Source organism: Etheostoma spectabile, chromosome 19 (genome assembly GCF_008692095.1).
Source record: "Etheostoma spectabile isolate EspeVRDwgs_2016 chromosome 19, UIUC_Espe_1.0, whole genome shotgun sequence".
Classification (NCBI taxonomy): domain Eukaryota; kingdom Metazoa; phylum Chordata; class Actinopteri; order Perciformes; family Percidae; genus Etheostoma; species Etheostoma spectabile.
The window spans coordinates 8,914,598-8,939,829 of NC_045751.1; the positions used below are offsets into that span (position 1 = coordinate 8,914,598).

Below are 25,232 nucleotides of genomic sequence, written 5' to 3' on the forward strand. Positions count from 1 at the left end.
TGATGACAATATTAGTTTTTTTTTCATAATTTTTTGATAAGGACAGGCATTTTAACCAATTTTGCCCGGCTCAGGTTGAGGTTATGTGGCTCTGTTGGGAATCACATGAGGCCGTCAAACTCTTTGCGCCAATAAAGATGATAAATTAAGTCATTTTTCACTCCCTAACACATGCAACAAAGCTGAGCAGAGAGTGACGCAGTCTGTGTCCATCCAATCCAGAGGTGACATCAGATCAGCTGCGATAACTGAAATCACCTGTGCAGATGTAGCACTGGTGTGCAGGGCCTTTACATTTGGTTATTAAATTATAGTTATTAAGATAGCTTGTGTGGTAGATCTTAGCCTAAGTTATTTACTCACTATGGAGACACACTGTAGTTCTCAGTTGAGATTATATAACAATATTTTATTGATAATGATAAAAAACACCAATGGGTATCACAGTAACACCATTAATCTTTTCTAGAAATATGTAATGATAAAATAAATGGAAACGTGTCATCATAATAAGCCTAGCTTTAAGTATCAACATCATAGTAATATAAATGTTGCTTTTGCATGGGATTATCCTTGTGTTATGTAGGTTGATTTTGAATCAAACAACACGAAATGTATTCCAACAACACTTCTGAGTCTATCCAGCCAAGCCAACATTTAAATCATTATACCGTCAACATTCAGCCAGCCAGCACATTTTTGTATGTAGGCCACAGATGATGTAAAACAGCTTGCAGCAAAGCTACTGCTGTCTGGACAAAGCTGGTGGTCGGCTCCATATACATCCTTCTTCATGCATGGCGACACACATGGGCCCAGCCGGTGCTAGATGTATGCGTGTGCGCGTGCACGTGTGCCCCGCGTGAGTAATGCAGTGGGATACCCAGCAGCGCTGCCAGATTGTATAACCCCCATACAGCCATGTAGCTGGTTTGACTGGCTGCGGACAAGCACACACACACTTACAAGATGCAGCATCAACCAGACATTTTAGGAAATACGCTTTACACTTGTTCTGTTTCCTCTCACCTTGTGATGCAATATTTTAGGGGGAGGACAAAGTCTGTCACGAGCTGCTTTTGAGTGGGGAATCAGTCACAGTGTGATGCGCTGTACGTCCAGTCCTCCGACCTTGTGCACGCGTGAGGTGGGATGAAAATACTACCACGTATTCACATCTAACGTCAGTACTAATAGGCTAATGATAACAATAATAAAAGGCCTAATGCAAACGAGATATCCATTGAAAATACCACAAGTAAATTACAGTATAAAGATGCATACGCTTTCTTTACTGAAGGTGAATTTATTAATTCATTCTGCCTCTCTCTGTGATTCACACACCGACCATGATGACGGGGACTGGAGGAGCGGAGACTTCTGACGTCAGACGAGGAGAATGACAAGCGCGTCCAATGAGGAGCCGAGGATGTGCAGCGCGAGGACGGAGCTGCCGACAGAAAGGCTAATAACCATGCCAACCGAGGAATATAGCGCGCGCCGCTGACTGGGGAGACAGAGAGGGGGGGGAAACCCTAAAAGAAGAAATATATTTACAAAATATATATCACAGAAAGTGAAAGATAAAGGACAAGAGAGGCACCCTGGTTTCCTGTAGGGGGAAGAAGAAGAAGACAAGGAGCTGGTAATTCTTCTTTTTTTGTTTCTGTGGCGTGGTCTCCCTTCTCTTCTCCTCCCCTCCCTCCCTCCCTCCCTCCTTATCTCTCTCGCTGGCTCAGGGACTGCACTGCTGCAGCTGAATGAAACCGATTCAGGTATTTAATGTTTTCTCTATTGCTAAAAAAATATATATACACACACTCAAGGCTGAGCGCCGGTTCAAGAGCTCGTGCCAGGGTCGCTGACCGCGCTGCTACTGGTTTGGAAAAGTGGATGGTCCTGGCTGCACGAGCTCCCGTTACCGCAGGGATGTTCTCCCCTGAGCTGCGGGGCTTTTGGTCCGGGTAGTGGTGCTGGTGACCTTCCCTGGCCGTTCGCAGTCATTGACGGTGTGTGTGTGTGCGCGCGCGTGTGTTTGTGCGTGCACACCGGAGCATGAAACAGAGAGACGAAAAATCAAGGGGGCGGGGGGTGAAGCCAGGAAGGGTGTGTGGGGAGGTTGAGGTGGGAGGCGTGAGAGGGGAGACATTTTTTTTTTGTGAATGGAGCTCCACATCCTTTTGGCGCGAGCGCGAGCGCGCGCCTGGCAGCTTGGCTGGCTGAGCTAAAATTAGCCTCGTGCCGGATTTTTCTGTCTGCGTGCGGCAAGCGGCAGCAGCAGCAGCATATGTGGATCCGAATCCGAATTAACGAGGGTCTACACTCACGCACGCATGTCTAGGCACGCGCTCATGCACGCTACCGGTGAATAGGACAGCAGCTTCCACCGTGCCGTGCCCCAGGACGTCATGCACCACTTTTGGAGATGCTCTAAAAATAGAATTTGTTGATGATGGTTTTGACTGTGATGAAATTGAACATCTTCTGTATCCGGCATCTTTTAGGTAGGAATGCACCACATTGAAGCCTTGTTGGATTATTTAATGCCGTTGTTTATTTTGTGTGTTGAGGATGCATGGTCTGTCACGTTGCTTTAAAGCCAAAATGGAAGGAATACTACAGTCATTTATGGATTTATTTTCCCTCTTTGTGTGCGTGTCCACACCTGCTATTTTGCTGCTGTTAATTACCTGTCGGCGTGGTGCGTGGGAGCTGCTGGTGACGTGTGTGCTTGGGGTCAAGAGCAAAGTTGTTTTCATGAATGAATGGCCGGATGGATGGATGAAAAATGTATTTTTTTTTTCTAAAGGGGGGTTAAGATTTCAACACCCTCCTGTTCCTTTTCGCCCTGTATCCCTTCTTTGCGTTGTCCTCGACTCTTGTCCCCCATCCTGTTTCTTTCTCCCCCTTCACTCACTCTCTACTTCCTTTTTCATCCTTTCTTTCCACAACCTCCACTCTCCCCCTTTTCACTCCTCTTACCTTCACCCCCCCCCACATTCATTTTTTTACATACTGTATATAAAACATGGCATCTCTCTTCCTCCTCCTTCAACTATTTCTCTCTTACTTTATCTTTATTTTCGGTTTCTTCTTGCTATCTGTGGTATGTATTTTTTCCTTCCCCTTTTTTGGAACATTTCCCTGTTCTTTTACACATTATTGACTGCAACTTCCGCTTTCATTTCTGCTGTCCCTTCCCTCCTTGCTAATTATTTCCACCTCCATTTCCTCTCTTCCTACTCTTGTCTTATATTCACCTTTTTTATGTATTTATACTGCTTATCTTTTCTCCTCTATCTTCTCTCCATTTCAAACTTTGATAAATTACTCCTTTTTTCCACTGAACTTACTTATTCTTCCACTCACTTCTTTCCTCCTCCCACCCTCCCTTTTACCTTCTGCTTTCCTCATTCCCCCCCCCCCCCCCCCCCCCCCCCTCCCTTCTTCTCTTGTTACTCCAGCTATGATTCTCTCCCTGGCCGCAGTAGCAGCCATGAGCAGCGGCAGCGGCCTCAACTCCTCCCCCCCCTCGACCCCTTCGACTCCTCCACCTCGTGGAGCCTAGCCGAGGACCCTTCCAACTCCTCTTCTGAGCCCGTTGTGCGAACTCTGACCCCTGACCTCCAGCCAGCCACCACCGCTGTTGCCATCCAGGAAGTCAACCCCTGGGATATTGCGCTTTGCGTGACCGGGACTCTCATCTCCTGCGAGAACGCTCTGGTGATCGCTGTGCTGTTCTACACGCCGACGCTCCGCGCTCCCATGTTCATCTTGATTGGATCACTGGCGGTGGCAGATCTTCTGGCCGGCCTGGGCCTCATCTTGAACTTTGTCTTCACCTATTTGGTTGACAGCTCGGTGGAGTTTGTGACGCTGCTGTCGGTCGGACTGCTCATCTCGTCGTTCTCGGCATCTATCCTCAACATTCTCGCCATCACGGTGGACCGCTACCTGTCGCTGTACAACGCCCTGACCTACCACACAGAACGGACAGTCACCTACACCTACGTGATGGTGGCCCTCATCTGGGTGCTGTGCCTCACGCTCGGCTTGCTGCCGGCGTTCGGTTGGAACTGTATGCGGGACGAGTACACGTGCAGCATCTGCTGGCCCGTCACGAAAATCAATGCCGTGGCGCTCGCCGTCACCTTCCTGCTCGTCTTCGCCTTGATGATGCAGCTCTACCTTCAAATCTGCAAGATCGCCTTCCGCCATGCGCAGCAGATCGCCGTGCAGCACCAATTTGTGGGCATCTCCACCACCAAAGGTGTTTCCACACTGTCGGCCATCCTGTGTGCCTTCGGGGCGTGCTGGCTGCCGTTTGCCATGTACTCCATCGTGGCCGACTCCAGCTACCCCATAATATACACCTACGCCACGGTCCTCCCAGCCACCTGCTGCTCTGTGATCAACCCCATCATCTATGCGTTCCGAAACCCGGACATCCAGAAGTCGCTGTGGATGGCCTGTTGCGGGTGCGTCCCGTCCAACCTCTCCCTCAGACCAAGGACCTCCAGTGATGTGTAGCAGGAGAAGGTTGGTTTCTGTCTGGCATGATGCTCGACACCAAATCAGGGTAGTAGGATGGAGAGGACGAACTGGGAACAAGAGATCAGGAGGTGAAAGGTAATGGCTGAGGAAAGAGATTTCCTCTACACTTCATATCAGGGCTGGTAGGCTGATGGCGAACGCACAGCTGGCCACAGTAAAAGTGGCAGTGGAACATGTAGAAGCAAAGTCAAAAATGCATGGTCAAAAAAAAAGATAGAGCTAATACAGATCATGTGGCTTGGAGAAAACCAACAGAGGGATGGATGTGACGTGAAACCAACTGCAAAAACCTGATTGAGGTTTCCTCGTGGTGATTGTAGGAGAGGCTGGGGTGCGTCTTTTGACTTTTTCAACTGAGAGGAGTAAAGCCTACTTCTCAAAAGTAGCATATATGTGACGGCTGGGTTTAGGAAGAAATGTCCTCAAATCTCAATAGGACCTAAACTTCGGCAACACTGCATGGTTATGCAATCCGAAGGAGGGAAAACGTCTTAAAATACTGTATGTGTTTTAACTGATGTGTTTGAAATGAAGTGGCGTGTGGATAAAATCACAATGAGCTAAATATAGACAACAAATGACCTTGATTATTCTCAATGAGCTATCTTTACAGGCATCTCCTGACAGGAAAAAAAACAAGAATATTTCCTCCCTTGAAACTTATTGTAACATCGATGTTCCCCATGATCTGATGCAGATTCAATAATTAGTGAGTTTATAGACAGAGAGTGCAACAATAATTCATTTATATGTGCTGAGATTGAAATTAGATGGTGTTCATTGACACTGATAGTCTACCGGGCCCATTTTCCCAACGCCAACAGCACAAACTGCGTCTCGTCAAACACATTTTGCACAAGTGCATGAAGTTGGCGAAAATTGAGAGAAACAGCTCCTAATCACAACCCTGAAAATTAAATCTAATCCACACGGCTCCTAATGCACAGATAACACTGCTAGTTTGCAAAAACCTAGAGAGGGATTTCCAAATTGGGGCCACCGTGTCTTTCCTTGATTTGATGAAATGAAATCTGCTCCCCGTCTAAGAAAAGCGGTTTTCTCAGCCAGCTGGTGTGCCGTGACTGTGAAGCAGAGAGAGCTGAATTCAGCACCAAGGACAGCGCCACTGCAGAGCGCAGCCTGCTACCCTGGGAATGCTCTCTGCGGAGGGGGGGGGGGTGGGGGGGGGGACGACTGCTGGAAAGTAGGCTACGCTGTTCTCTACACCATCTTGATAGGATATGTGAGTTGGGTTTTAAAGGGCCGTTCCAGTGGAGTTTGATTGCTCATTTTGCTACACATTCAGTGTCAATTGACTGTTTTTTTATGCATACATGATGGCTTAAGGTATTTTGAAAATCATGTTTGCTAGAAATGCATAATTCACCTGATTCAGTGCTGAAAAGACAAACACAACATCACGATATGTCTAATTTGGCCAGTGAAGGTTGTCTATCACTGTGACTCAGAGAGCAGCTTTTATTTCTGAAGCGCTGCACATTTTGAAATCACTTCCAGTTTCTGCTTGTAAGCAAGACCACCAGGAACGATGTCAAATAGTAGCTAATGTCAAACAAAAGTCAATCAAGGCCAATCAAAATGCTTTCACCAGCTATTATGTGAAATGAAATGGTAACTCCTCATTTTACACATTAGCGGGACCTATTTTCTTAAAAGGATATTTACTAATACAACAGTTCCAATGAAGGCAATAAAACACTGAAAATCATTCTACAATGAAGTTTAAAAAAGCAAGGGACTACAGAAAATGCCTCCAGTCATGCTCAAATTCTCCTTAAATATCCTCTTGAGGTCCTATAGCGCGACTCCGACTCTGTTCCCTCTGTCCTCCATCGTTCTCTGGCCTCTCTTGTATCTCAGCGGCACAAATTATGCATGAGAAAAGCAATGTATGGCCCCAGGAGCGCCGGTAAAGCAAGCCTTCTGACACTTGCAAGGTGAAAGCAGCTGATGTTTTTCAGACGCAAAGGGACCTCGGCGTTTATCTGCATCTGCAGAACGCCTTTTCATCTCTAAATTTAGAGACAGCATTCTAACTCCATTGCCCGATTGATTATTCATCAGCTAGAGGAAGAGCTGAGCACAATCCATATTGAATAGGTCATTTTTCATGTAGAGGGCTTTGGTTGCCTAGAGTACATTCAGGTTGAAAAACTCTACGCTGGATGTTTTTTTCCATTGCTATGGAATAATAAACAAACATTCAATACTTTAGTCCCATTATGAGGAGTATTCAAGGGAAATAGCAAAAGCCGATATGAACAACATGTATTCACAAATCTATAATAATACTGTAAAACAGATGGTCTAAATTCTTCTGGCTTGTGCTTTACGCCTTCCATTTTCTTACTGGCGGTAGCTAGGATAATTGACTGACACACGCACACGCACACACACACACACACTCACACACACACACACACACACACACATCTCTCTCTCTCTCTCTCTCTCTCTCTCTCGAATAAGCAGTGCAGCTCTGCCCCGGGGCCCCTCTGAAGGCTCGGCAGGTTAATGAGAAGCGAGAGAGGCGAGGTGACGTGGCGTGAAATAGAAACGCCAGGCGAGACGCGCTTTAGCGTAACCTCAGGTCACGTCCACCACACACCCAATCAGGATGAAGTCATTTCCCACTGAAAGGGCATCATGTAAGTTAAATCCAGCTAATGTTAATAACAACTCGGTAATAATGGCGCCGGGAATTGGCCTAATGTACGGAGGATGTAGTGAGGATGAGCAGGGGAGGGGATTTATTGCCCACCTCTATCTGCATTGAAATGATCTACAGAGATAGTTTTCACTTGTGTTCCTCTGCACAACCTCACAGAGAGGAACCATGACTAAGCTGCTGGCATGCTGCTAATATACATGAGTGGGAGGTGTTCTGGCTTTGGGAAAATAGTTCATGGAAACTGCATAGTTTCAATCTATAAAACTCACTCAACTCAATACTAGGAAAAGAAAATACACGTTGACAGAGAGTCTCTTCCAAATTCAACGCTTTCTACCAAATAAACCACAACCATAGTCAACAGCAAAGAACACACTTTAAAAAATGGCGCTCAGGAGAAGCAGGTATTAAGATTTTTTCTATAGTGTAAATCAAAACTTAGAGTAGAATTGTTTTCTATTTTCCTCGGGCAGCAGCAAACAATCAATTGTTGTTTTGTTGGCAGAACAACAGTTTCACTTACTCTGTCAATGTTTTTACTTAAAAGGCAGAGTCTCTTGTGTTTTTTGTTGTTGTTTTTTGGCCTTATTGGAACAAAAACTCCTTTGCAATAATGTCCAACTTTATTTTGATGTGTATAAAAAGCCACAATGGAGAACAAAGAGAGAAAGAAAGACGGAGGTGGTGGTGGGCTGGATGGTTTGCAGAATAACTTAAAGTCAATATGTCAAAGCAACAAATAGCACATGGTACTGTATTTTTGGGAACGAGGCCTGGCTGACTGGCTGGTGGGTTTTTTCTCTCCAAAAGACATTTCAGCAGGAGCTGAATCCTGGAAGTAGGACAAACCTAAATATGAAGCAAATGCTCCATTTCCATTTATAGACGGTGTTTTGCAGACAGATTTCTTGCAATACTTTTTATTCTCACTAAAATTAGCTTTATTTTCATGTTCGCAGTAGCTTCCTTAGTGTTAGATGTCTAATTTTATAATACAAGAGTTAAAAAACACACATCTGAAAGTCCCAGCTGTTAAACAAGTGGCCCACCTCCCTCTCTCACTCTCTCTTTTTGCTCAATCAACGCATTGACGGAACTGCCGAACGGTAAAAGACTTGCATCAATTATTAAGTGAAATACTTTAAACTACTCTGAGGTTGAAAACATGAGACGGATGGAGCTCGGTACTTTTGGCAAGCTTGGTGAACTGCAGCACTGTGGGTGACGTGACTCACCAAACTACTCGATCCCAGAGAGATAATTAAATCCATTTCACGTAGGAATCTGATGCAGATGGCACACAGTTCTCCTCCTGTACGCACAATGCTGTGGGACACTTGCTTAGTCACCTGTGTTTGGAGATGCTAGATGGGACACACAGATTACACTTTTAGGCGAGGCCTGTTTCTATGAAACAGCCATGTAACTGATGGGGAATCTGCAATAGCTTGGCTAATGCTAAGCTATTGGATGCAGCTTTCAAGCTGTCCCTCTGTTTTACCTCCCGATTAAAAATTGATCAAACTCAGATTCAATTAGGACCGTGAATCAGATTTGGCTGAAACAGAAATGTATTTTTGTGGATTGTTTCAGCCTCCGTTGGCGACAGATGGCTGTGCCTTACAGCGGATCTCAATGACAAATGTCAAAGGGTTTTAATCATGGGAAGTCACCAGCTTTTGGCTCCAGTTAAAGCTCAGTCACACAAACTCTTAAAATGTAAAAGTATCCCAGCAAAATCTATTTACTTCAATGGAATCGGTGCAATCAGAGTATTCTCTCATAAGGATTGCTGCACCATTCACTTTTATTGACCTCTCCTCTGATAGAGCATAAACAGAGTTAACAAACCTTTTTTTTAATAACTCTATTGAATGAAATGACTTACAATCCAAAAGACAAAATGTCAGGGGGAGTAAACAGCACAGTGCAGAGGAAGAGAGGGCCGTCCACACCATGAATGAGAACTGTAATGAAAACAACAAAGATGGGAGCCTCCACACTGAAACACGACAACGTTCTGTAAACAGTGGCGCAGAGTAGTACGTTGTGCAGAGAAAGGAAAAGTAAAGCAGAAGGGTTTGGGTTCACTAAATTCTTCAAAGACGGGCGAAATTAGGAGAATCCAACACGATACCGTTACTACAGTTGTCGTCCGCTGTCGTTTGGAGAGGATTGGGTATCGAGAACCGGTGTCATCTAGGAATCCTTTCAAAAATCATAATTCCAATGAAATCTTTTTTTTTTATTATTGGAATTGTTTGGAAAATTGGGTTTAAAATACGATTATCGGTTCCAGATTTAACACGGGCATGTTCTGGTTTCCGTAGTGACCACCGTACTTCCTGGCGTTTGTTGCGTTGCAGCCATGGAGCACAGTAAACGGCGCTCTAGTGTGTGTTTTACGTTGAAAAAGCCCGGTGAAACTGTAACTCACCATTGAATCTACACATTTTTTCGAGAGAACTGGCATCGAAAGGAAGAATCGGAATTGTTGAAATCAAAACGATGCCCAACCCTACTTTCAGAGAAGTCAACACTGATGTGACGGTTGGTATCCCGGCAATCATTGAAGAGGACATCAGTACATTCGGATGGACTTTGATTGGCTGTCAGTGTTTCTATTGTTTATCAAATTGCTCCGAAAGTGAACCCAACCATATTGTTCGCCGCTGTCAGTTGTCTAACTTCAGTTAGAACGATTTAAAAAAAGATAGATTTTTAGATTGCTCTTGGTGTGGACGGCCCTTTATAGTGACCAGCGAGCGCTAGTATATTCTCGGCTAGCTTGCGAGTTAGCAGTTAGCTCACCAAGTGTCTGGAACCAAATACTTAAATAGTTGACCTTAACACTTTCGGGTGTGTAATGGCCTTTAAAGGTGAATCAGTTTTCTGAGATTTACTTGGATCAATGAATACTATACTCCTCTGTGGGATGAGAACAATGTTCGACTTCTAGTCTTCCTTTTAAAACCTGCTGAGGATAAACTTAAAAAGAAATGTTTTGGGACAATTTTGTGTCCTTCGGCAGTAAAAATGCAAACTATTTTGAATTTTCTTTCAGGGAATAAACTCCATTTGATCCAAGTCTGGAGGGAATCATGAGCCCCAAAGTAAAAACCACAAATCAGCCATTTTACGAGTGCACTGACTGAAATGTGAAATCCAGCGTTGCTCAACTGGAACTAGAGCGACTAAACAGCTGATCTGAAGTCAGTGTTTACTCCAGCAGCATTACACAGCGGTATTTCAAACATTGTCTCTGACGGTCCCATCTGGCACATCCAACTGGTGATTGTTTTAACAATTTATAATACTCATCTGTGAATATGCCACAACTCAGTCAACTATCCTGGGGCAAGAGTGGATGGACCACTCACTGTGTGTGTGTGTGTGTGTGTGTGTGTGTGTGTGTGTGTGTGTGTGTGTGTGTGTGTGTGTGTTCTCCCCCCTGGGATCATAGCCAATTGTAATGAACCATAACTCAACCAACTCTCACTGTAAACACAAACACACGCAGAATGGTTTTGTCAGCCGCTATACAGGACTATAATTCAATTTAAATGAAGAAAAAAAAAAGATATTGTACAAGTGAGTGTGTGTATGTGTTATTTTTATTATGCAATGCTGTACAGAAATGTATATTTTTGTAATGTTCATCAGGGCATGAGTTACAAGACATGGTCGCTGCTGTGAGCATGAGTTTGTTGTGAGTGTGTGCGTATGTGTGTGTATTCTTCCTCTTCTTCTGTGTCCTTCCTATAAACAAATGTCAAAAGTTTCTTTGGGAAAGAAAAAAAAAAAAAAAAAAGAGTTGTGTGTCAGATCTGCTGAAAAAGTGCCATATTTTTCGACTTTCTAATGTCTTATTTGTTTTGGTTTGTGTACATACACGTTTATCAGAGGGTTGATTCCCATCGTGGAGTCTGAATTCATCCGAGTCAGTAAATCTGTAAGCAAAACACAAAAAAATGCATGGTCAAAAAACGCAACTATGGGGAGCAGGATAAAGAAGGGAAAAAAAAAAAGGGTTGTGTAAAAGTACTTGACCTTGATATGATAGATGACTATACAGAGACTTCATCACTATACAACAGAAAAAAAGACCAATTTCACCAATCCAAACTCTATATTTTCTTCTGTAACGTTGGCTTTGCAGCAGCAACAACATGAGAGATGGTAACGTTGTTAAATTGCTGTAATCTGAAGCGTTTTCTTCCCAGAGAGAGACTCACCGGCAGAGAGACAGTCAGAGAGGGACGGTGCGTGGCAGTGTTGTACGTCACAGGTCTCCAGTGACGTCACTTTTGTCTGAGTCGTGTCTAAGAGAGCAGGTCGTTTCAAAGGCATGCCTCCCTTTTCCTCTTCCGTCTTTCACAAACATCCCTCTCCCTTCTTCCTCCCACTCATCTTCCTTCGGACTACTTTTTCCCCTCTTCAGTCCCTCGTCTTCTGTTCCGTTTCAAACACGTTTGTTCCCATTCCCTTTTCTTCTCATCCTTCCCATCATTTCAACCACGTGCCTCTCTTTTTACCATCACTTTATCCTCATGTCATTTTTCTCACTCCAGTCATTCCCTCTGTCCATCTTTTACCAGCCTCTACACCTTCATCTGTAGTTTTTATTATTATTATCATAGCTCTTCTCCCCTCCCTCGTCTCTTCCTCTTGCCTAACATTTTGCTATCCTTGGCCTGCAGGAAGCGAGTCGGCCAGGCTCCGTCTAAAAATAGTTACCCTGAAAGCGGATAAAAAAAGAGCAAAAAAAGAACAGCAGAAAAAACAAAAGAGAGGAAAGGGAGGTAGCAAAGAAGAAGAAATCGACCCTACCTCCCTGAGCGCAGAAGCAAACCTTTGACAGAAACATTCGCTTCATCCTCTCCCTTTTCTCTCCTTCCCTCTCAATCTTCTTTGCACAAGCATGCATTCACCTTCTATTTTTACACCTCCTTATCCATCCTTTTGAGTCACTCTCTCTTCTTTTTCACAAAACAAGGGTTTTAAAAGCAGGGACCTGGGTCAAGTCAGTTAGGCTAGGCTAGCATTTCCCCTCTGTAACCTACAACCTGGCAACCCTTCAGGCAAGCAGAGATTGTCTATAAAAACCATTACAGAGCTAATTTTCTATCGGACCGAGTATGGCCTTCATAGAAAACACATTGTTTTATGCATCGATATTGTTGGTCTGGACAAGGACACAGCACGTGTGCACGAGCATCACTTGTAGGGGACGGGGTTATTGGGTAAGAATACTGTGATGTCACAGACCTGATCATGTTTTTGTTTTCTATTTCTAATGTATTTCCTTTAATTTCTCCTCTTTTGTGTCGTGAAACAGTCGGTTACGATAAAAAGTACAAATGCACTTTATAAGGGGGACATGTTACAAATTGCACTTGTAAATGTCGAATGTAAAACCTTGAAGAGAAAGATTTATTTTTACTATTGTACATAAATGAGTAGAGAAAGAAAAAAAGACAAAAAAAGTGGAGGATAATTTGCCAAATAAATGGAGAAGAACAAAAGAAGAAAGTTGTAACGTTGTTTTTCCGTGTGCTGGAATGGAGGCAGTGACGTCAGTGTGAGTGTCTGTGCGTGTGTGTGTGTTTGTGGGCGTTTGCATGACATTACCTGGGTGTGGGTGCTTTTACGAGTGTGTGTGGGGATCGGGAGTGAGTGTGTGAGTGAATATCGCAGGTCACTGTAGCGTTAAGGAAAGCCTGAGAGTATAAAAAGATGCCTCTGAATTATTGAACCACTCCCTGCTTACATAACAGCAGAAAACAGAGAGAGGGAGAAGAGGAAAAAGCGAGAGGTGAAGAAAGAAAGAGCACCCAATCAGAGAAGATACAACACACATGGACAACAGGAAAACACACACACACACACACACACACACACACACACACACACACACACCAAACACACACACACACACACACACACAACACACACACACACACACACCACACACACACACACACACCACACACACACACACACACACACACACACACACACACGACATTCATGTAAAGTTCAAAAATGCCCGGAGGAAGAGGGAAATGTGCAAAAATGGCTGAGGGAGGATGGATAGTGTGTTTACTTGTGTGTGTTTGTGTGTTTCTCTAGTGACAGGTTTCATTTTTACAAAAGTAGCCTTTAAAAACAAACACAATCTTTAGCTATGTGAGTGCATGTATGTTTAACCAAGAGCGCTACAGTATGTCTGTGGGTATGTGTGGGTGGGGTACCAGGACACACAGTAACACTAAAGCTTCTTAATAAATAATGAACAATGCAGCAGGAGATTTCAGTCATCCAAATCTGTGACGCCACTGAGCGTGTGTGGGAGAGAGAATGTTAACCTGTAATCAATCAAATCTGCTTGTGTGTCCATGAAAGTGTGAACTACACGAGCTGGCGAGGCTGCATGGCTGTGTTTGACTCCTTGACTCCCCTCTATGTGGTCTCTACATGGAGGGGACGAGCTCCACCATGTGGCCAGAAGTAAGTACTGCAAAGACAAATGGGGGGGGCGGGAAGACGCAGCATCCACCCACACCCACCTACCTTCTTTTACGTCATTACAGCAGCTCCCTCAAAAGAAGCACGAAGCCAATCCTCTGTCCCCTTTTCAATCTCTACCATCTCTAACTTCCTCTACCTCACCCATATACCCACTCTATCGCTCTCCCCCCCCCGCCTGTCGGTCTCTCTCTCTCTCTCTCTCTGTCTGAGTCAGAAGGCTCTCTCTACCATCTGCTGCAGGATGCTGCAAATCATCTCCGTGTATGTGCAAAAAAAAAAAAAAAAAAAAGAAGAAAAATGCACAGAAGGTGGCGATATTCCTGCATCTGTTGTCCTCCTCCTCTTCACCCTGATCTAAAATTGTATTCAAAATTTGATTGTGAAGATTGTTTCCCTTCATGTGGTAAGGAAATGACCCATGAGCAAATAATGTGAACCGGACATTTTACACATCATCCACAATTTTCCAGGAGCTATTTTGAATGTTGTCCAGTGGACGTGATGTGATGTCCTACATTTCCTTTGATAACCCATTGAGAGACTTCCAGCTGTTAGTTGTGTAGGAAGATGGAGAGAGCTGGTAGCTACTGGAAGTAAAATGAATACAAAATCTTACCTTTCCTTAGTACAACATCTAAATTCATGGATACAATTCATTCTTGTCTATTGAGGCTACTTTGCCATATAAAAAGGCCCCTTCAGATATCATATAGAAGGGATTTAGTACACATGACATGGTCAACAATACTGAAATACACAACCTCAGTAACGTACTACAGAGTTCTCGGAGAAATTGAACAGCATCTTCAGCCATCCACCTGCTGTCTTGATCCTCTGCCAACAAGCTTCTTTAAAAAACATGTTCAGCTGTTTGGCAACAGACTTGCTGCAATTAATTAACCATCATCTCCAACCATTATGCAATTTGCCTAATGTTTTGAGGAGAGCGGCCATCAAGCCTCGCCAAACATCTGTGATAAGCACTATACTGAGCCCCGTCTTTGTGAGGAAACGATCTCAAATGGTTACTTTGAAAAGAGAGTGCTCCTACTTACTCAACTGAATGTTTAGAAACTGATTCAGGAAAGACTTTAGTCCTCGGTCAATCGGATCTTCGCGCTGCCTTTGACATGGCTGATCATACAACACTAGACAAAGTTTTTTTTTGGTAACTTTCCTTTAGTTAAAGGACTGTACTGGGGATTTGAAAAAAATAAGGGTTAATAATGAAGGGTTATTAATGTTTACACACTCAAATCTTGTAACAGGTCTCTACAGATTAATTTGCATGATGGAGCTGGGAAATTAATTTGTGTACTGTTAAAGGGTGAACACATTAAAAAAAATATCTGAACTCAAGTATGTGCAAATCATAAAACGTGTTTGCTTCCTTTACGTCAGATAAACCAAGTGCATCTAAAGCTGATCTGAAGCCTGAAATATTTTCGACTCTTGGATTTTTAAACTGAGTCATCTTGTTTTTTCTGATTAATATAATTTGGGTAACATGTTCTCTCAAGACTTTATTGGTATGTGGTGCTTTTTTTGTATTTTCCACTGACCTCTATCTTTCTCTCCGCTGTGTCACCATCTGTGCCTCAAAATGACTCCTCTCTCCGAAACAGCACCCATTGGTTCCTCCTCCACCCTGCCAAGGCCCAGAACAGCACGACGCTGGAACGAACCATGTTGACACCGACAGACGTGTCGCAGCGCTGAGAAAATGGAGTGATGATCGCTGGATTCACGTCATCGTTATGAGATGACCGACACTGCTGAACGAATCTACGGACAATTTCTTGGATTTGAAATGAGTCACTAAATAAGACTAATATAAATAAACATGCATTTTCTCTTGGCATCAGTTCACATGATGTAATTACATGGGCAAGAAGTGTGTCCAATTCTTTCATTAAACTACAAATCAGCAAAAAAAAAATCATCTTGCACCAGTCTCCAGCCAAATTATTTGTAATTGTACAAATTGCTCCAATCATATGAGCTTATAATGCTTTCGAGGTCCAACATCACAAATTTTATATTTTTTTGAATATAGATCAATACAAATATGGCATCACCATTGTAAATACAGTATTCTTTATATAAGTTTCATTGGTGTGTCACAGATTGGGGGTGTACAGCAACTATTGTTCAACAATGGAGGGGGGGGGGTATATTGAATGTAGAAGTGAATTTAAAAAAGAGGAAACAGGATAAACATTTTGTTCACCATTTATTGTCTATAGTTACATGCATACTTGCTTACAGTTGGTTTTAGTGTGCAATACACAGTTTTATTTTGTTTCATTGTCTATGTTACATTACCCCAAATGTATTTTTACTTTACAGTCTCCCCTGCCAAAATCTATACAACATGATTAATTTCTCACATTTTCAACACATAATGACGTATTCTCACAAGCCAGTAGCCATAGACACACAAGGTTGATTTAAAATCTTGGCCTTTTTTTTTTGCCTCTGGTAAAAAATATAAGACTTTGATGCATTTTGTCTCCCAGATTAGGAAATTGTGAATGAGTTTCTAATTTGGAAACACTGACCGGACCAGTGTTTTATAGCAGATCCAACAAAACAGTTACAGTTTTAAATTCTAGGACACGAAGAGACTACGAAGTGCTTGGATCCAATAAGGCTGGCATTTGCATTTCTGGACAGAGTATGCTGTATCCATGGTTGTTGCAAAAAAAAAAAAAAAAAAAATCTTGTTAAATTTGGCCCAGGACTGTGCTTTTTTTTCCCTTCAATAATAATAATAATAATAATAATAATGTCCACCATTTCAATACCAAACAATCAGGGAGAACATCCGTCAATAACCCATCCATCAACTGTCATTATTCCTCAACAGAGTGAACCCTTGCCTCAACTATCGTGTGGTATGTATATACAACAAAAGAACTACTTTTGAGCCATATCCCTTTCAAAATCGTAATGCTTTCTGTAACCAATCAATACGGTAAGAGCCTCAAACCTGTGCAACAGCTATGCAATCAAAACAGTCTCAGAAGATATGACAGACACCTGTTCTCTGCTTGGTTTGATTGTATTACCCAGGTAACAGTGACATGGAGGTCAAAAACATCAAGATGTTCAAGCTCGGTTACTTTTTTTTTGTTTCAACAGCATTTTTCTGCCTATCTTTCAATCTAAGGGGGGTCGTAAGTACACACTGAAATGTAGTTGTTGTTGTTTGTGTTTATTTAAGTGCCAATATTCACTTTATAATCAAGCTTGTTAGTAGGACTGGGCTTCCACGAATGTCAAGATCCTCTTCATGCAGCCCAGTCTCCTAAATTGTTTGTGTCCAGCGTGAAACCAGTTAACGTTGACTTGTTTACGTAAGATACTTAACCTCGGTCGGGTACATCGTCAACGTACGTAACTTAAATTCCATAACAAACACACTTATTTTAAAGCTATAGTGCGTAGTTTCCATCATCCCGTGAAGAATTCGAAGTAATGACAACAACTCTGTTGTTGCATCCACATGACACAATCCTTCAGTGACCGCGCAACGCCCCCACACCCCAACAGTTGCTAGAATCCAAGGAGGACACACGGGATTAAAATAACAGACTCTTCAGGAGAGGTCATCATCTTCACTCGAGTTTCTGTGTGGGAAAGACGCCGGGCGACACAATGTTCTAAACACAGCCAGGCTGAGAAACACACAGAGTTGTGTGGAGCTGAGAGTCTGAATTAGCTTTGGAGCAACTCATTTGGCAACGGCTTGAATGTAACGGACGTTTATTAATATCAAAACGTTACGCACTAAAGCCTTAAACAAAACCATCATCTTTACTAAACCTTACCGAGTAGTTTTGTTTCCATTCACATCGTTAACCACGTGTTTCCACGCCGGTCGCTGGAAACATAACTGACAATGCCATTTTGTTGTATGAGAATGTAGTTCTTTAGGAGACAAAGTTGCTTCATGAGGAGATTAAATGATCTTAAGTTAAAATAAATGGACAAATAGAAACCATTGCTAAAGTCCAAAAAGTTAAACGATATTGGTGAATATCTTTCACATTGAAAAAGGAGGCAGTTGTGTCTATAAATAACTCAACCCAAGGAAAAAAAAGTACATTGCGGAACATCAAACTGTTGAGTGCCAGCACTATACTTCCCAGAATGCTTTGCTGCCAAGTTGTGGCCCCAAAATAAAAACTAAAAACTTTAAAAATCAATCAGATCTGGTTTTAAAATGTAAACAGACTGATTTAGCATGAAGAAATGCATCAATCTGGCATTAAATGCAGTTTGATTCCTGTTTTCTTTTCTTTTTTTTAATGGGATATTCAGGCGGTTAGGAGCAGGTGTATCCAGTAAAAACTAAATCAAATTAGACTCATCCTTTCACTGGCTTCTCTAACACGTTAAACTGCTTTATCCGGCACCTGGATCCTGGCCCTTAAGTAGAAAACCCTAAAATAAACCAAAGTGAACGACTCACTGCAGCACATTTTAAAAAGAAAAAACCACATTATAAAAACACTACAGTCCAATCAGCTCATACCGAGGATTAGCCAAACCTATACTGAAAAGAGATAGATAATATACTGTATATTACTGTTGCAAGTCTCTTACACTTATGTATTTATAGTCCAGGGGCTGCGTTCACCACACCACCACAGACAGCAGTGCTGAGTGGACATGACCTTTGACCCTGGGTCAGGATGACGAGCGTAATAGAGTGCGGCTCCGCTGTGTGGTTAAGTATGAAAGCATTTATATAAGACAATACCACAGCACAAAGTCACTGGCTGAAATGTCATGAATGACTACAAAAGGAGCAAAGAAGAAAATAAACAAAAATGTTGGCATAAGCTCGCTGGCTTGCTTTATTGTTCAGTGCTGTGATATGGAGGCTGAATGATGGTTCAACAAAAGCTGGTGGCGCTTGTTTTCCCACACCAGCGTCAACGTGGGTGGGTGGCGGTTCCAGCCGTTACACAGTGGGAGAACTACTGTATATCCCAATGTTAAAGGAAGCAGTTCAAGGACTACACTGGCTTGGTGGGAGTTTGGTCGCTGGAATCGCTCGAACAAAAACACAAGAGAACCAGCATCACAGCAATTATATCAGGTCACAGGACATTTAACTTTTGCAGCTTTTGAGTACAATGCAACCCCCACAAAAAAAGTTTGAAAATTAAATATTTTCTTTTAAATATTTTTTTAACTATTTTTGTCATTGTATTTGTTTTTCTGAAGACATTAAAAACTCAAACAATATTGTAAATTGCTTAGCTACCAAAATAAAAATTGTTTGTTGCTAATACCCCTTAATTGATTTATGTCTATTAATAAAACAGACTAACAAGAGACATCAATTACATGTAAATTATTGTTTTCTGATGCAGCTCAAGGTTTGCATATTTTTTTAATAATAATAATAATAATAATAATAATAATAATTTATACTGTATATTCACATCAACAAGTCTGTATTTTGAATGATATTCGCTAATCAAAGTTGTTTCATCAAAGTAAACTTGTGGTCCAAAAATTACAGATTGGAAGCAATTGTAGAAATTATTATCCAAAATATGAAGATTTTTACCAAACCAAACTTGGTATTGTTTTTTTCTCGGTGTCGTGTTTGGAAATCCATCTCTGTAAACGGAATCGATTTCATTAAGTTCATCACCAATCACGGGATCATTGTCTTCAGCTGTTTGCTCTTTAAGCTCCAACTTATATAGGAGGTCTACTTACAAAATCTTTACAAGCTCAAAATACTGGTTTTCTATTTCTGTTAAGTATCTTTTACCAAAATGACGCAGGACATTATTATGACAGTAATAAAGCTGTTAGCAACATGCTATATATCAACTGTAGACCAGCCAGAGTTCATTACACAACGATCATTTTGGTGCCGATTCCATTGTCACATGCTGGTTAATAAGGTGACCAAACTCTCAAAACGACAGTGTAGTCTCTGAGGGAGAGTGCGCATGTTTCGTAAACTGGCACTGCTCAGCGAGGCGGTGTCATCTCTATTTTTTCCCTGATTTTCCTGACTTGTTTTCATGAATTCCATTCTCAACATTTGGCAGATAAGTTAAGATTGCACTATAATTCGTTTTTATCTTGTGCTATACCATGTGCTTTGTAAACACATTAACCCCTTACTCACTAGGGGTCCACCTCACAACAGTTATTACAGGCTCACAACCTGTAATACTGCTCGTAATCATCACTCAAATATGAACAGAGGGAGAAGCGGTATGGCGCATTTCTTTTTCGTTAGTGGTTAAAAATGAGCGGGTGGGGGGTTGTTGAAATGGTCTGAGTGTTCATTGTGCCATGCACCCTGGGTCGTTACACGCACAAACCTCTAAGGTTTCAGCTCAAGAATAGACGTCGTCAGGGGCAACCGAGCAAGCTGAAATTGCCGACCTGTTGCTGTAGAAGTGCATAATGTTCAGACGGGCTGCAAGCATGTGTGTGAATGTATGAATGTATGATGGAATCCAATTTTTTCTGTTAAGATGTTGAACATTCACCAAAACCCCATCATTTCCACCGCAGTGTCCCGGTGTTTCACCCCCTCCTACTCCCACCCACCCACCCCCCGTGGCCCTGTGTCACCCTTGAGACAAATGTTTAGTCAGACCACTCGTTCTCGTCCAGCTCGGAGTCGTCGTCGGACTCGCTGTACTCCACGGCGATACGGCGCGACAGGATGGTGGCCACGTCGTTGCCGACTGGCTCCCTCTTCGCCTCCTGCTCCCTCTGCTCCTGCACCTTCCTCAGCTGGATGCCTGGAGGGGGGGAGGGAGGGGGGGAGGTAGGGAGGGAGGGAAGGATGAGAGGGAGGGAGCAGGTATGTGATGAAGTACTGGGGGTCCTGGCAACAGCTCGACAACAGAGTCATCAGATTGGTGTCTGAGTTTCCGGTTTCCTTATATCCTATTCATTGTGACTGACAAATCACCATGGATACCAACTATACAAAACAACGTATGTTCAAGTAATACACATAAGAACGTACAGTTCACTTGCAGCTTTTGCACAGTGTTTTTAATCTTGAGGTTTCATTTTGACGGCAGAAAACTTTACAAAAACTATTTTTTTAACCAAATCCTAAAACTTGAGTTACTTGATTGTTTTAGTGTGAAGGCGTTTGAGGGCACTCAAATTAGACTTGAATAGAAACCTTCATCATCATAAGAATGTAAACTTATAGAAACGGCACACAACTGTACATTACCTCAGCTTCATATAGGATCACTTATTACAGGAACTTAATACAATTAAAATATAAAATATATCTGAGCAATGGCAGCAGGTAGTAGCTTAGAATTTGCTTAAAGAAATAATGATCTTAGTAGGTAATACAAACTGTATTAAATATAAACTTAATCTTTGACTTTGAAAACATACCTAATGACACCCTTACCTCTACGTATGGCGGCCAGCAGGTCGGAGCGGGCGTCGCTCATGGGGATCATCCCCAGCATGGTGGACTTCCTGGTGGAGGGCGCCGCATCCACAGCCGACTGGCCGACGGCGGCGTGCGGCGGTGACGGGTGAGCGTGGTAGCCTGTAGGGGCTCCAGGCGGCGGAGGGGGAGGGGCGGCCGGGGGTGCACCCGAAGGAGGGTGGGATGGGGAGGGCACGTAGTTGGCCGGGGGAGGAGGAGGGGAAGGGGAGTAGGGACGGGTGAGGGTGGAGGAGGTGGGGGGGACGGCGGAGGCGGCCGCGGAGGGCGGGGCCGTGGTGGAGTCGAAGGCCGTCTGGGCCGAGGGGATGGTTGGGGGGGGAGGAGGAGGGCGGGGGGGATATAGTACTCTGGGATGGTGGAGGGTTGGCCGCTGGTGGGGGGAGAAGGAGAGGACAGAAGAAAGTTTATTCAGTAGCTATGGTGGGGGGGGGTTACAACATGGTAACCTATAAGTTAGTCTCGCTTTGCCAGACCGAGGGTCTGGTTACTCACACAGCGTTTGGGGATGGGAGGAAAACGTGCTCTGGTTTATTACCATTTCTTTTAACTAATGACAGTTGCCTTGGGCGGTGCTATGCACCGGAGAAAAGCCACGGTGCCAGATAGTCTAGCTAGCTGTCTGGATTTACCCTGTAGAGATCTGAGGACCAGGTAACCATAGTCCTCAAAATACCAACACAAAGGAAGCCCAAGCCAACGGATATCCGGCCTAAATGAGTGAAATCTGGTCAAGGATCTAGACTACCCAGAATTCAACAACAAAAATAACTGAATACTGGGCTGCTAGGATGCCATGTACTGGGGATAGACATATATCAATAATAATAATAATATAAATGTATGTTTTGTTTACAATATGTAGTATTGAATTTTATGGCTATTTTTCCATCTTGTTTTCAATTTTATATAGACAGGGGGTGATGCCAGTTGGCCAAAGCAAATTTTAAAACAGAATCAACACAAAAGATTGTGTATCTCTCTCTCTCTCTTTCTCTCTCTCTCTCCTCATAAAACATACACACAAATAAATAGCTAGAAAGACAAATTCACATTTCTGTGAAATAAAACCTAGTCTAAATGAGCAAACCTACCCGTGTCCGGCCCGGTAATCCTTAACTGACTGCTGCCTCGGCCCGTTAACCGTTGGATCTCCCCCAGCCTGGACCCCCTGCCCTGATGGGGCCCTGCCCAGGGAGGCCGCGTGTCGGCCTGCTGGCGCGGGGCCTCCGGCACCTGGGGGCTGGTTGGGCGGCCTGAGAACCCGATCCAGCGACTGAGTCTGGGCTGCAGCGCTGAGGTGGTCCCTGGTGTGGTCGGTGGGGTGGACAGCACCGGGGGCCTGGGTGGAGGGGTGGTTGGGGCTTGCTGGGTAGGAGTCAGACGCCATTGACCTGTTGGAGGGAATATGAGCAGGTGACACTTTGTAACACAGGGTTCTCTCCTTGATTGCTACAGTTACAGTCTGTACATTATTTTCTTTATGATTTCACTATTTTGTTACATTCTTCCATTTATTATTTATGCGCTTCAACTTCTTATTTAAAAGTCAATGGTATCCAAATAACACATGAATACAATCGGACATGTAAGAGACCCTCCAGAGGGGTTTACAATTAAAGAAAGAAAAAACAAAGTAGAAATCACAGCTTTGTCAATATATGCCCAAAACAAATATTACCTAACCATAACTGGCTTAAATTTCCCCTTTTTTTTAACACTGCTTTTAATTTATATGCTGTCTATATCCTTACATCCTGTTTTTTTTTATTATGTGAAACTTAAAACAAATGTATGTGCTCTAAATTTCCTCCAAAAGAGGGCAGCATAGAGCTTTATAGCAGGTAGGTTGGTACTGCTAAATCTGATCACAGGTGTGCGCTTACATGTGTGTATTTGTGAGACTTTGAGTGGTTGTGTAACAATACCAGCACATTATATACTATTTATAGTATAACAAAACCATATATAGCTTTTTAAAGGCTAAGGAACATGGTGGAATTCAGTTGGGTCAGTTAAATGTGTTCTATCATCTCTCAAACACCAGTCCTAATAATCATACCCATGTGTGTTTGTGCCCAGTTAACCAGCTTGTGTGTGTACCTGCTATCAGGAGACAGGGAGCCTTCTGAGGACATGCCATGGTAAGGGGAAGGGGTGAGCCTGGGGTCTGGTCTGAACTCTTTGTCGTAGGCCAGGACATTCCACTCCTGACGCCGGTTACGAGCCTTACGCACCTTTAAAAAAGGTAGAAACCGCAGAAAGGTATAGATTCTTTCACTGAAGCAAAATAAATAATTCCTACAAACCATGTCTTTTGAATGATGAAGAATGTAAGTGATGGCTTTCGACTGAAAGAAGTATACCACAGCAGAGAAGTAGCACAGCTGTACCTCTAAACTCGACATAAGGGACAGTGTTAACAGGCACCAAAGAGTGTCTCACAGTCTCGACTGTAGTAAAATGCTTTAATATAGTGTACTTTAATTGAAGATGGTTTAGGAGTGATCACCTGTTCTCCAAGCCTGAAATTTGTCATCATTTGAAACACGTCTTTCATAAATACAAACTATATCAAAGCCAGTCAGTGAAGTACAGATTCCAAGAAACTCTATTACACAAAGCTTTTTAACTTCAGGGTCATGACGCCTATTGGGAGGTAACACTGGGACAGATTTCTGAAAGAAGAATGTACCTATAGTCAGGTTAATATGTTTGTAATAATGAAAACTACATTAATTTGCATTTTAAATATATAAGCATTTCTGTAGTGAAAGTCCCTAAAATTAGAACATGAAAATTGTAATTGCTGCAGTGATGAATCAATTGGGATCTAGAAATGTGCTCTAGAGGCATAAAAGGTTAAAACTTTGTACTAACTGCTAATAATGAAGCACACTAAAGCCCTAGGCAGACCAGTAAGTCATCATGAAACAGGTGGTGGTCGAAGCTTGGTGTTGTAGCGCCTTCTTGTGGGGCTAGATGGCGAGCTACGGTGGATAGAAAACTAAAAAATGTTTGCGCTAGCCAGAAACTAGCTTGTCATCCATGCTTGCTACCTGACAAAGCGAATACGATAGCTTCCTCTATTTGGCCTCTCTGCTCCCTGATGAGATAACCTGAACCAACTGGTCACTGCAAACTTCGTGCTATATTGCCATTTTAAGTCTTTGCTCAGTTCATGCCTGTTTCAGAAGGTAATCTTCAACTGGTGTTGAAATTTATAGTTATTATAGATGTTTTCTGCGTGTAAATCCTCACTGACCTTCTTCACCTCTCTGCCCGGGTCCTCAACCTGCTTCTGCTGCTCCTACAAGACAGACAGACAGATAGAGTGGAAAGAAAGTTAGTCTTTCATTATTGATTTCTCTGTTGCAGAGGAAGAGAACAGGACCCCATTACCAGGTACTTCACCATGACACACACACACACACAAAGACGATGGACAACAGAGCCAAAACTTCTGGTAACACGAGACAGGAACCAAACATAGAGGGTTAGAAAGAGGGTGAGGTAGCAAGCTAACACACACACACACACAGACACAGACACAGACAACAGAAATGAAAGTGTGTGTGTGTGTGGTGTGTGTGTGTGTGTGTGTGTGTGTGTGTGTGTGTGTGTGTGTGCGCTTAGTGAAATGCAATCACAATATTAGTGTTTCCCTGCATTTGTCTTACATCCTCTATAATATGGGAGTGTGAGATGTGTGTTAATGTGTAGGGGTAAAGTGGGGGGGGGTGGCGGGAGAAGGCAGGTTAGGGGTCTGGTTGTCTTACAGAGATGGACAGGGGGCTCCTGGGTGGGGCCTGTCTGGAGTGGGGCCTGTCAGGGTGGGCCGGACAGCCCTATGGAAACATGGGAGAAAGACAAGCTGGTGCGTTAGGAGGAGGAGGGTGGGGTGTGGGTCTTGGAAGGCCAGGTAACTCTATAGATACATTGGAAAAAGAGCAGGAGAGTGTAGATGAGACATCCTCCACCTGC

General features: G+C 43.1%; 2 protein-coding genes and 1 long non-coding RNA gene across 6 annotated transcripts in view; 1 reads left to right on the forward strand and 2 right to left on the reverse strand.

The window, feature by feature from the left end:
• Positions 1-371: 371 nt before the first annotated feature.
• On the reverse strand, positions 372-19,767 carry LOC116707115 (uncharacterized). Its single transcript, XR_004336403.1, has 3 exons — positions 17,681-19,767; positions 13,735-13,737; positions 372-383 (listed from the first exon to the last, which is right to left on the reverse strand). It is a non-coding gene; the product is annotated as an uncharacterized LOC116707115 (long non-coding RNA).
• Positions 2,174-10,825, forward strand: gpr185b (G protein-coupled receptor 185 b). Its single transcript, XM_032544294.1, is given in 3 exon segments — positions 2,174-2,504; positions 3,465-3,524; positions 3,527-10,825. Coding segments are annotated over 3 exon segments (1,119 nt in total). The 5' UTR covers positions 2,174-2,449; the 3' UTR covers positions 4,531-10,825.
• A 130-nt stretch (positions 19,768-19,897) lies between the features above and the next one.
• Positions 19,898-25,232, reverse strand: part of zgc:109889 (wiskott-Aldrich syndrome protein family member 3) — a 35,135-nt gene continuing 29,800 nt past the window's right edge. For 3 of the 4 annotated variants that reach the window (XM_032544290.1, XM_032544292.1, XM_032544291.1), the window contains 6 exons: positions 25,028-25,096; positions 24,514-24,558; positions 23,352-23,485; positions 22,343-22,642; positions 21,207-21,621; positions 19,898-20,568 (listed from right to left, as the gene is read on the reverse strand). In XM_032544290.1, coding sequence (XP_032400181.1) covers positions 21,255-21,621; positions 22,343-22,642; positions 23,352-23,485; positions 24,514-24,558; positions 25,028-25,096 — 915 coding nt within the window. In that variant the 3' untranslated portion in view covers positions 19,898-20,568; positions 21,207-21,254. The remainder of the gene's footprint in view (positions 20,569-21,206; positions 21,622-22,342; positions 22,643-23,351; positions 23,486-24,513; positions 24,559-25,027; positions 25,097-25,232) is intronic. The other variant, XM_032544293.1, reaches the window with a different exon arrangement.